The 13283-nt window shown below is 34.7% G+C and overlaps 1 protein-coding gene across 1 annotated transcript; it reads right to left on the bottom strand.

Annotated features, from left to right (window-relative positions):
- Positions 1-2842: 2842 nt before the first annotated feature.
- LOC116164436 (toll-like receptor 4) lies at positions 2843-11214 on the bottom strand. The gene is made up of 2 exons (XM_031478619.1): positions 11188-11214; positions 2843-4742 (listed from the first exon to the last, which is right to left on the bottom strand). Exon 2 carries the CDS (start codon positions 4729-4731, stop codon positions 3322-3324), a length of 1410 nt encoding a protein of 469 aa, XP_031334479.1. The 5' UTR covers positions 4732-4742; positions 11188-11214; the 3' UTR covers positions 2843-3321.
- Positions 11215-13283: the final 2069 nt, after the last annotated feature.

Raw genomic sequence — 13283 nt, 5'->3', positions numbered from 1 at the left:
ACACGCGTTTTATTACGGCGTTCATAAACGAACTCGTATCATTAATACTATTAGTACACCCAATGCGATAATTAATTTGATTTAACCTTATTTGCCATCGGGTTGTTATCTTATATTCCCACCTCAACAACACAAAACCTTTAGTTAAAAATTTGAGAAACCCAATTAACATCCAAAATACACGAATAAATGAAAAAGAGGTTCAAATTGATAAATTGATGTGGGTTAATAAAAATTAATATTTTTCCACGGAATCCCACTCCTGCTATAAAACTAGTTAAAATCGCAGCTCTAACCAAAGGTAACTTTCACACTTTTCAATTTACCTACAGGGGAGACATTTTCCAATCTACAAGCGTAAGCTTCTGTAACAAAAAAACAAGAGAAATTCTTGCATGCTTCAGAATACAATTTTCATAAACGTGCGTGAAAATACAAAATCGATAATATTTATTATCCACTTAGGAGAGAATGTACGTAGAATGCGACGGTACCTCACTAATGATGTAATTAATAGCTTATGCTATACATCAAATCGGCAATTTGTAAGTAATATAAAGCCGTATTGGCACTGCGTAAAAAAAATACACAATGCGGGAATGCCTTGTGGAAAAGCAAATCATTCCGCCCCAATGCATTTATGCGCCTCGGCAGTTTTACCTTCCTTCCATCTATCTGCGGTTTCGAAGTAGAATAAATTCTATTTTTATAGCCATGCTTGCTTCAATTTTTCTATAAGCAACATTTTTTTTACTAAATAATGAAAATTCGAATGAAATGAGAATTCGATTTCGTCCGACCCGTGTAAGTATAATGAGATTCGGAACGCCTTCTTTTATGACGGTATATGTAGAAATCTCTTGCCTACAATTTTCCTCAAAATAGCACAAAATGTCCACAATTTGTTAGTCGAGTTAATTTTAGCAGTTAACAAACACGAAAAGTTATGATTGCGACCAATTAGCGTTGTTCCGTCCCACTGGAAAATGCGAGATTTTCGGAAAATGCTGTGGCTCGTTTGTACACCGAAGAGCATCTAATTTATTGATGTATCATTAGAACGGTGCGCCGTTATTTGTGTTAAAACAATTTCAAATTCGGTTACAGTGTAATTAAATGCAGGGTAACAGCAGACAAACCCCGAATGAACTTATAACCTCTGCATATTATAAACACCATCCCTTATTAGAGACGATAATCGAATTACTAAAACGGTTCGGTGACATAAGGATCTCAAGATCAGTCTTCTAATGATCCTTTGTTTGGGGATTTGCAACTAATGGCTAGATGAGCAGTTCAATAAGAACTTATTTGTCTTTCCCATTTTTTTTTTTTGATTATAAACATCCCAAATCATCGCTACATTATTTCGCCTAGTTTTTTATTATAATGGTGAATGGAGCAAATTTTACTTGGAAGAAACGTAAGCTCATCTTCGGCGACCACATGTAGAGAAGTTGTTAACTATTTAACTACATAATATCCTGATTTCAGGCACCAACAAATCTTTTTGCACTAAATAATTTCCGATTATACCGAATATGGAATGCATGTGTTTCCGCCATATCGTGATGAATAAGCTCTTGTCACGAGGTGGTCCATGATTAGCTAGATCCTGCAGTAGGTATATTCTTTCACAAGCAGGTTAAACGGGCAGTTGCAAGCAAGGCAGGAAGTACCATACAGAATCCATACTGAAATAAATGACTGGATAGTAGATCATTTAGCGCAAAATAAATAACAGAGATCCCAAAAACGGTCCTTGTGGAACTCCGTACACTATTCTCTTGGGTTCAGCTAAATACGACTGGGCGAATATTGCGCTCTCATTGATCACGCTAACTCAAGTAACTGCAGAAAAAGAAACGTTTGTTTCATAAGTGAGTAATTAGGGTTTTATGAATCAAAGTTCTTGGGCAAACCCCGGTTTGCATAATCCTTGCCCAAGCACGGGCACATTATTATTAAATAAATCCATAACTCCCATTTCGGAAGATTTTCCAGATGTGAAGCCATATTGTAGCTTGTTATACTTGTAGTTGATCTACTCGTAGATATTGTATAAAGAGGTATTTTTCAATAACGTTTGTAAAAACTACATCGTGCCTATTAGGTACACAACATTTGTTAACACGACTCTTGCCAACGCAACGCATTTTGGAGGAAGATTATCCTGGCGTTTGGTAGAGGTATTGCTCTTCCAGTATAAAAACAGTCCCGCCAATCATCGCAGGTAGCCGCCCATTGCAAAACTGGCCGCTTGTGATTTGTACACAAATTATGCTAATATATTTGCATCTCTATCTAGCCCATACGAAGAAAAATACATGTTTTGCAGTGGGTGACTACCTACGACTGTTCTTATACTAGAAGACGTATAGCAAGAATGGTACCATTTAGTAGTGCCATATTGTGAGTAGTTCAATCGGGAACATCCTACATGACCAAGGGGTGTGAGAGGTTGAGGAAACCTCCTAACATTAGGATTGGAACACAGCGATTGCCAGAAGATCGAGCGAATGTACACCAACCAAATATGCTGGTTAGACCAGACCGCTATCAGATTTTTACCGTGCCTCGATTAATTCTTGATCTCTAAGCTCTAACTTGCAATTGTTTACGATTTTACTCCTTCAAAATGTCAAATGTTGCTATTTTTTATGTATCACTTTATACTATAACTATGGGTTATTGTTCATTTCTTATGAAAGTACACTAAATTTAAACCCTTGCTGTTTCGAAAAATGCACTTAACATGTGGCAGCTTTGTCACTATGAGATTATCTCCCTAATTCTTCGCTAGTTTGTATATAGGTGTACTCCAGTACGTGAGAAAGAATCACAGGTTGACACGGCTAAACATATTCTCTCTCAATGTTATTGAAGAAAGTAGAAAATAACATGTCCCAGATGGCCAAAACCAAATATTATGGTGTTACCGTCTTGTCTTCTAAGTTTTTCTAATTCATTTAACACTTTAGTTTAAAAGTAGCGATACTTTTTTTCTCCACGAATAAGAATTAAGTTTGCTCAAACAAATATTTCTATTGCTTTAACATTTTGTTGCTTGCCAGTGGCTTACAATGTCAGTAATTAGCTGGATAAAACGTAGTAAATATAATGTATATAACATAAATCAAGCAATGTTTACTAAACAATTTCGACAGTGGTAAGTATGTAATGCCTATTAATCAAACTCACAAACATATCGATTATTCTAAGATTGCAACTATAGCATGACATGAACACAGATAACACGGGAACATTGAGGATCAATTACATCTATGGTATAGTCTTATTCAACCCAGTCGCTATCCTGTCTTATTCTTCATTTTCATAGTCTTCATGGTCATAATACTCATCAGAGAAAGAAACGTTCTCCTTCTTTCCGATAAGTCTGTTGAGTTCATCAACTAACTCACGCCGTTCTTTTATGTACTTAGTAAGGTTTTTTAAAGAATTTATAACTGCCGAAGGTATGGATAAGATTTCTTGTAAAAAATTGTAAAAAGGCGTGTTTTTAAAGTCTCTGTCGAAGAATTGTGCAAATTTGTAGACAAAAGTGGAATAGGGATCTTCAAAATTACCAGATGCACGGATTTGTTCCAAATTTTCTCGACTTGTACAAGCGATCCCATTTACATTTTCGACATCGTAACTCGTACCATTTGCAAAATGGACGTGGAAATGCGTTAATAGCCTCAAAATATTAAATAAATTGTCACAATTCCATTCGTTTACACCAAGAGAAATGTGAGTTAAGTTGGGAGTTTGCTTCAGCAATACTTTTACGTCTAAGTTATCTATCAGATTATTATGAATATATAAAAAGTGTAAATTTTTAAGTACGTAAAATGATTCTTCCGGTAGAGAAATTAATTTATTGTTATCTAAGTACAAAGTAGCTATGTTACCGAGTCCCGAAAATGTGCCAAAGTCTACATCCGTTAAGACATTATTGGATAACCTGAGTTCTGATAAAACATTAAGCCCGCCAAAACATCCAATGGGAATATCACTCAGATTGTTGAAGCTTAAATTTAGTTTTTCTAATTTGGGTAGACTTTTAAAAACGTTGTTAGGTACTTGATCGTATGACTCAAAACGATCGGCTGCCCTTTTTAAATTAATCTCAGAAGTAATGCTGTGCAAGATGTTGTGCGATATGTCCAACAATTTAAGTGACGGCACATTATCAAACGTATTTGAATTTAATTTACGAAATGAGTTGTGTGATAAATTTAAATGTTGTACAGAGACTAGGCCATACAAAGAATCCCGGTGCAATTCCTCCAGTCTATTTTTTGAAAAACTTAGTATCTTTACATTTGATAATTTACGAAAGGTGAGTCCAAAAATTTCTTTGATACTATTATTGTAAAGTGAAAGATGCTGAAGGTGGTTAAGGTGATTAAACGCATCACGTTCAACAGTTTCTATATTGTTTCCGAGTAAAAACAATCTTTCCAAGAATGGAAAGAATCGGAAATAATCGGCGGGTAAAATTGGAATAAAGCTGTTTGTAAACGAAATTGTCTTTGTTAGATGGTTGTTCTTCAAGCGTATGTTTAATGTGGTTCCATTTACAACTGATATGTGTTCGCAGGCGACGTCGTTGAAATAAAACTGCGTTCTTGAAAAGTGTAACACAGGAAAGCAATTTTCCGGATAATTCCCATTAAATGCCAGCGCCAGACATATCAAAAACTGAATTGCTAATAGTTCCTTCATTTTCCGATAATCTGAAATAAAACAAAATAAAATAAGCAAAGCCACAATAATGAAAACAAATTCTAAAATTCGATGTGACTGTCATAGAAAGAAATATCTTAAGCGTCATCTGCTTTCAATTTGAAAGATGTGCTATTGTTAACTTTTTTAACGATGGAGCTACGAAGTAGTGTAAATGACCAAATACGAAGCATTTTCTTCTGGTTTAATTAAACAAATTGAGCATGGGCTTGCAAGGCACTCAACAAAATAGCAGTTCGTTAATAGAAAAAGCTTTAACACATAACTACTTTGAAAGTGCTACAGTGCAAATAACAATTTTTTTTACGAAATTCCACTATACGCGGTACAGGCTACACAAAACATTCTGGAAAAATATGCTCAAAATCCAAAACAAAGCAAAAAAAACCAATGAAAATTAGCTAAAAATACAAACAAAGCAACTAAAATTAGCATGTCACTCCAATCTGTACGTAACGTCTTCTATTAAAAAAATACGTCAACTTTCAGAGTAATGTCTATTACTTAAATCTAATGTCAACGAATTGTCGTGTTTTCTACCGTTGCTTTCGTTCGCAGTTTCTCAATTTTTACTGAGGGTACATTAGTTCACGTTAAACGTTTAATGCTATTCCATTGCAATTTGCAAGGGGATGTCCATAACAACCAGTTGCCAAATTCTTGACAGAACAGCTTCGTAGCCCGAAGCAAATTTTTAACAAAAATAGTTATTTATTATAAAAAGGAAAAAAGTATTAGATTTTAGCTCGAGGTTGTGTTGTCTCCCGACGCGAAGCGGAGGGGGACAAAAAACCGAGTGCTAAAATCTAATATTTTTCCCGTGTATAATACACTATTTTCTTCTGGAACGGGGAAAACGATATATTGAAGTCATATCGATTTATAGAAATTTGAAGTTTTAAACTGCAGACAGGCTGTTGCACTTGTCGCGACAATACGAACTGCGTTACTAAGGAAACCTTTACTCAAATATCTGTCAATTCAGTTTTGTCATTTGATTTAAACATTTCGAATTTAATGATTGTTTAGTAGTTATATTGAATGATATAAAGTCTCGTATAAAGTTAAAAATGTCTGATTCTGAATTTTCTCCGACTTCACGTGAGTTAGTAGAAGCAGTGAAAGTAGCCTCACAAAAATTGAATATCTTTACTTATGTGTATATGCGAGTATATCCGGGAAAAAAGTACTCACTTTTGTTACGTATCAACAGAGATAAAATGTCAAATGTTTTTCCCGCACAGAAAAAAAAACTTTTTTGACAGTGTTACATCCTTTATGCCTTATACTGGAAAAAGTCTTATAAATTTGTTGTATGTGCAGTTTTATTACTAAACACTAAATTGTTCAAATTCCCACAGGAAAATTTTGTTTTGAAAAAGTCCTCAAAATCCCAAATCGCGATATTCGCGTCGCTTTTGCATCTTTTGGTATCCTCTTCTTTAAGAAGAGATTCTGCAATTGTTTCCGTTAGAACAGTAAATGCAATGCCACATTGAAAACGCCGGTTCTTGTCCGATCGTCGGAGTTACGCAACAGCAGGTGGTCAGTATACTTGGATAGGTGACCGCTTGGGGAACATACGCACATACATACAGACGGAAAAATTTTTATTCTTTGAAATTTGCTTAAAATGATGTAAAACGTCGACATTTGATGAAATTTTGACATGTCCAAAAAAACGGTGATCGTGCTAGGAAGCTAAAAATTTATTCTGTTGTATATTTCAGTAACCCACAGCTTTTTTTTTTCTAATTTGGTCACTGTAATCCTGAGAAAAAAGTGCTACACTGTGCTACTTGGTAATTCAGCTTCATCTGAATGATAGTGTATAATGTAGAAACCTTCCCAGCTACATAAATTCACAACTAAAAAGGAGTGGCTCTTTACAATGACCTTTCAAGCGTTCTAGTAAAGTACCCCTACTACTAAAAAAACAAGAATTAACAAGAAAATTAACATAGCGGGTTTCCATTAAAACGTTTTAGTCGCCCAAATTGAAATCCCTCAAAAGTTGTAGAATGTCAAAAAAAACTGATTACATCAAGCGATTTAGAGTCCAACAACCAAATATGAGCAACTCAGAATTCCAGGTTGCAAAATAAATATGATGAGTACATTTAAAATCAATTGGTTTTAAAACTTGTTATAGTACAGGAAATGAAGGTTTTGCCCTCGCAATTTCTTCAAAATGACTCGATTAACTTGAAATTTTAACAGTTAGGTAGCGAATTGAGTTTTATTGTGAACGTATTTGACTACCTGAAGAGAAGATGACATCGGATAATCGCAGCATTTGTGTTAATTGAAAATTTTAATTTTTGTGAACTGTGTACGGATACCTTTTGATTGGATATTTCAATTCCCGGACAAGTAATGTAAGTAGTTAAGTCATAATTTTAGTCTATTTGTAATAATTGTTTGTGTTTTCGTACTATTTTTCTTTTGTGTGTTAAGATTAAATCTCATTTTTGTAATTGTCACATTAATTTCCGTGTCGACTTAAATTCTAATTTACCTGTGTTTTCATTGGATGCTTGCCCAAAGTCCATTTTATTTATTCAAAATTTTGCGGTTCAGTTTCGAGTTTAAGGTATTTGAGTTGGCCCACTATCTGTTAGAAGTTCACAGGTTTACTGAGAGCAGAGTTGAATCTCTCCTCTGTACTGTGGAGGAGTTTTGTGCCGTAATCACAAAAGGTAAAGAGCTAGCTAGGTTATTGTTTTGTGTACGGCCTTTGTGGCCTACGGGTCAGTGCACACAGCAATATATTTTGAAGAGAATTTTCAAAATGTAATCTAGTTACCCGTGGATGAATGTAAAACATTTGATTTTGAAATTTTTCTTGTAAATTTATGTAAAAGTATAGAGTGCTGAGACGTTTTTATCCACTACTCATTTCGTAAAAATCCAATATGGCGCCCATAATAAATAAGAAAGTTGAAGCCTGTAGCTGAAGCTTCTACATCTAGAATGTTATGGATTCTCCCAAAAAAAGTGCCCATACAGGGTGCTAACAGGAACAGTGTATTTCCGACCGATTAAGATGGGGATAATGAAAACGAAATTTGACATTTTCAGACATTTTTACTGCGCAATGACATTTTTGTTATTAATGGAGATATTTTTTAAAATTCTAACCACAGATGCTTCTAGTAAAAACCAACATATCGCATATTGTAAAAATCAGATGTGCGCATGCGCAGACTGCGCAATGTCAACTTTATTATTTATAGAGATATTTTTGCGCTAGGAGTGTAATTTCTATGGCCCGAATGTATAAAAAACAACCTATATAGCAAAAATCAGATGCCCATGCCAATTTTCTTATTTATGTAAATATTTCATTGAAATTTTAACCAAAAATGCTTTTACTAAAAGCAAACGTATCACATATTGTATACATCAGATTAATATGCGCAAGCGCAGGCTGCGCATTATCAAGTGTCTTATTTACCGACTTATCTTTTTAAAATTTTAATCTCAGATGCTTCTGTTAAAGGCAAACATATCCCATATTGTAAACATTGGATGTGTGCACGCGCATTATGCGTAGTGCCAACTTCCTTATGCTAGTTTTATATCAACAATTTCTTCATCAATTACTTCATGAAGTTACTTGTCAATTTATTGAACTATTTCTTGCTCAAGTTCCTTGGGGTTTACACTGCTGTTAACTTGATCAATTTCTTGTTGTTTTTAAAGTCATTGTACAATTTCACCAACCTTTAATCATTTTAAGGTTAGGTTGTCATTTTTTTTAATTGCACAGAAAAAAAAAGTTAAAAGTGTAAAAATGATTCCCTCTGTCTTGAATAGAAGATTACGGAATAGAAAAAGAAAGATCGCGATATTATAGCTCATAAAAGTGAAGAAAACATCTTGATTTTATTATTTTAAGTGGTTGCTGGTAAATAGAACTTGCGCTAATCCGACAAGAAATTGATCAAGTTATTGTATCCAATTCTGTGTTTACACTCGTAAAGTTTTCTTGTCAAAGCGACCTGAACAAGAAATTGATCAATATAGATGCTTCTAGTAAAGAAAAACACATCGCACGTAGTAGAAATCGAAAACTACAAACGTCATTAGCAAAACCAGCCATACCGACTGTGTAGCTTAGCGGTAGAGAGTTGGGCTACATGGCCGGAGGTCGGGTGTTCGAACCTGAGGTAAGAATTTTCATCTGTGGTAGAAAAGGGAATTTACTTAGATCAGTTTCGAGTATTCTGACGACTACTCCGAATTACGGTTTCCTGCAGTTTTCCTAACTTGTAAGGAGCAGTATAGAACAACTTAAGACCTTCTGCAGGGACACCTCTAAAAAGCATTATGCGGGTCAATCTGTAATTGGGCAAAAAGCTTGTTGAGGGACAAGAAAGGGACAATAAACAAACAAATAGCCGGCCCCTGTGGCGCAGGTCAGTAGAAGCTGTTGGAGCATAGATATTTTGCAAATGTGTAGTGGGTTGGGTTGGTCTTGGCTGAAACCTCGCCCACTCAAAAATAAAGCCAAAAATAAAATAGTAAAAACCAAATGAGCGCATGCACAGACTGCAAAATGACAACTTTTTTTACTTACGAAGATCTCTCTTTAAAATTTTAACCATCTACGTTTCTACTAAAGACAAACATACAGGGCCCGCGGAAGCGGTTCTTCATGGCCTGCAAAGCAAGCGGGCGCCGTTTTAAAAGGGGTGCCTCCAGCTCCATTTCACAGATATAAATAATTAACAATAAACTGTTTCAAAACAATATAGACAACGAGCGACCATCACTAACGAGCGGACGGAAAGTCCAAATGACCAAAATGTAATCAGTTAGGCCTGGTTTTTCCACTTCTCAATAACTTTACTCTCTGAATAAATTACATGGATACTATTTTTGATAGAATGGTTGTCAAGGTACTTATTTGCCGAATACATTTATCGAGAGATGGAAAAACTGGCCTTTAGTGTGAGAGCTTCAATTTGATTGCATTGCATCTGATGCGGTCGCATCCACCGGCTTCGGTTTTGCCGGTATGTGTGAAGGGCCAATTTTCTGTGAGCAACTCTTCCTTGGACGAATTTTCAGGAAGCGAATATTCCTGAGGCCAAATTACTGGAACGAGTTTTCCAGAGCGTATTTACAGTATTTTTGTTAATGCATCGTTCAGAAGGGTACGAAAACTTAAAGTTCTCATTTCTTGAACAAACCATATTGTTGCGTTTTGACAAATTTAGACCTACTTTTGCATTCAGATTTTTGAAAATTTTGTATATTCTGAAAACTGCAATACTGTCATTTTTCTTTACGTACTAAGTGCCTTGTGATAAAAAAGATAATGCAAACAGTTTTACCGGTTTTCAGTTTTAACTCAGCCAGCGCGAGCTTTTTAGAATGCAAAACTGCATTTAGACCACCCAAATCGGCTCCTAAGAAGATTTCAGCAAAAGAAAGCTTACCACAATTACCACATTACTTATACCATGACATTACTGCATTCAAAGGCCGCCTTTGTGACTAATATAAATTGCTGAACTGGCTTCCGTCATTTAATTTCTTAAATTTTATTAATAGCGAATAGCGTACAAACTCTCTTTACCTATAACATTTGAAAAGTGCTCAGTGCTGGGATAGTACATTGTTCTGAAACCCCTGGTGAGGACTGCGAAAAACCATTTTAAAGCACGGAAACTGAAATAACAATTGAATAAGTTATGTTTATTAATAAAAACATTATTGAATTTCATTATTGTGCAAGAGGTAGCCATCCCTTTTTATCAATTTTATAATTACAATTATCCTGAATTCGGCACTTTTGTTCTACCGAGTTTTATGTACGAGTAATGCGTAGGTGTTACATAATCTGAAACTCGATACTTAAAAGAGTAATAATTTCCTTATTAGAAAATCACAAATGAGCATTTTATCATCATTATTGTTCCATTTGCTGTCGTAGCTGGATAAGTACCTACAGACAAATCTTTGTCAAATATAACCCGCGCTCAGTTCGGTGGTATCGGGCATTTAAATGAAAAATACTTCGAGTTAAAAAGCTCGTAAACAAAAGGTAGCGAGACAAAAAGCCAAGCGCTCGATTCAATTTTATCATTAGAATACAAATAAAAAAATCACGTTCGATCTGGTTTTAAAGCAAAAAACCCATTCCAAGCTCCAAAGCGTATTAAAAAGATCGTAAAACTTGCAGGTGGATTTAAAGAATGTGATTGGAGATTTTACTTAATTTTGGTTGGAGTACAAGAAGAGTTTGTTTATTTTAATAAATGCTCAATTCTTTATGGAAGATTTATTCGACTGTATTTATTGCAAATTTACGTCCTCACTCTTTGGATTACAAATGCAAAACAAACATTGGAAATTATTTAATGGCAATAATTCAATAAAGCTTGGACGTTTACGTGTGAGAATTTAGTTTCACAAAACTCTTACCTATATTAACGGCTCAAACACTTGCACTGATATGCGATGCAGTTTAGTTTTCTATATAAAGAACTTACTACCGCTAGTCAGCATTATACTGCTATCTGTACCTACTTGGTTTACATCAAACCGTCGATCTTGCAACAAAGTGATAACGATTAAAGCGTAGACCGTTTGGTCTATGATTAAGGAAGAAGTAGCTGAAAGGGAAGCTTTTAATTTGCGCAGATATGACTTGTAATTTAAAGTTTCACAGCTTTCGCTTAAATTACCCTAAATCCATTAACCAAGTCTAAAGTTATTAGTTTGATGTGGGTAGTGGGTTACAACTTGAACGCCACTATTTAAAATAAAACATATTTTATCGAAATATGTTAGCGCTTGAACATCGATAAAAGCAACTGATCCTAGTTTTCTCAAAACATTTTAGATGTGTAACCCTTACCACAATCATCTCCGCTTCTTATAAGGATGTTATACGTTAGATTTTGTCATGCTTAGAAATTAAGAAGAGCAGTATCCGTTTGATCACTAATAAATTTACGCTAGGAGTTTACAAACTACATCTACCTACATGTAATCACACGTTGTGTTGTAACGAGATGTATTTAGGACTACCCCATTGAAAGACGTGTATTACAAAATAGGATAATGTTGCAGACAACTTTCCCCCTTGAACCAAATCTACCTCTACCATTAACTGCTACGACCGCCATACAATTGATGCTTTAAAAGAGGTACTTGAATGGTAGCACACAGAATATAATACAGGGAATTATCCCTTCGCGTCGACTATTCTTCGCGTTTCTAACTGCCATTAATTTAAAATCGTTCGTCCAGCTTTGTATTATTTATGTTATGGCTTCGGGTATTTGTTATGTTATATAAAATATTAAATATATCACAAGACAACTGACAGAGAATCTTAGAATCAAAACGGAGTAAAAGCTTTCCTACATATTAAAAGGAAGGTCATTTTTTCAAATGGGACAAATCTATCGAATGCAATTTATGAACAAGGATTATTATGAGTGGGCCACAAAAAGTGTCTCAAGTGGATCCATTGTAAATGACTACTCAAGTTGTGTATAGAAAGTTATGAATGAATTTGGATTGCCCAATACCTAAAGATCATCATTTCTCCTTCCATTAGGTGCCGCTTGTGCTATTCAAGTTAATTTTAGAACTGATCGATAAAATTAAACTGAGAGCATCGTCCTGGTTATTTTGGATCGGTAATGGTCCCGTGAATAGTCACGGAATTTCATTTAATATGTATTATACTTCGAATGTTGAGTAAATCTCTGGACGATTGCAATGCACGCCAGATCAATTATTTCACAAAGTGAGCGAGCAAGTAATTTGTAAGGTAGGTAACAAAGCAGTATAAATTGCATGATCTAAAATCCTTTTTAGCATTTGAGCGCTAGAAACAAATATTTCTTTACCCATTGTCGTCACGCTAAGTCGCTAAGTGAATGAACGTAAACTACGATCGAAGGTATACGATTCATTTCAACGTAATTAGATCCATAAATGTGGCATAATAATGAATTACCTCTAATGCTTTTAAATTTATTTTACCAAAATTAAAAAGTAATCTAATTAGAATTGTAGGTAATGGAAACATGACATTTGCTATGAAGCGAATGACACAAGACAACATTTTAACTTCCTTGCCGGTACTTTTTTAGAGCTCTATTAATACTGCATGAGCATTATAAATATTTACCGAGCTTCCTTTTTATTTTCCGCAGAAAATGCGCTTCTCTGCCTTCTATAAAGTAAAAATTGGTTATGTAAAAGCATTTTTATTTCAACAAGGTTGAACATAAGTGCATATTTAAGAAAAGTAAGTACCTACTAATATCTAGTAGAGATAAAATCAAAAAACGAAGTTTTGAATTTCTAACTAAATATTATTACATAGGTAAGTGTAGTGTAGGAGCAGCGTGACCTATTACAGAAAGATGATATTTAGATTGCCCAAAATATGTTCCTTAGTTGTGTTCTATTTTAAATCAATGTTCCTTGAAGAGACCGTAAAGTAAACCTAAACAAACACTGTTCTGCTATACATAGCTAAGTTACAAAAGATCTAAAAC

Source organism: Photinus pyralis, unplaced genomic scaffold, assembly GCF_008802855.1.
Source record: "Photinus pyralis isolate 1611_PpyrPB1 unplaced genomic scaffold, Ppyr1.3 Ppyr1.4_LG2, whole genome shotgun sequence".
Taxonomy (NCBI): domain Eukaryota; kingdom Metazoa; phylum Arthropoda; class Insecta; order Coleoptera; family Lampyridae; genus Photinus; species Photinus pyralis.
The sequence above is the reverse complement of the archived record's forward strand: the minus strand, read 5'-3'. Positions and strand labels throughout refer to the sequence as shown.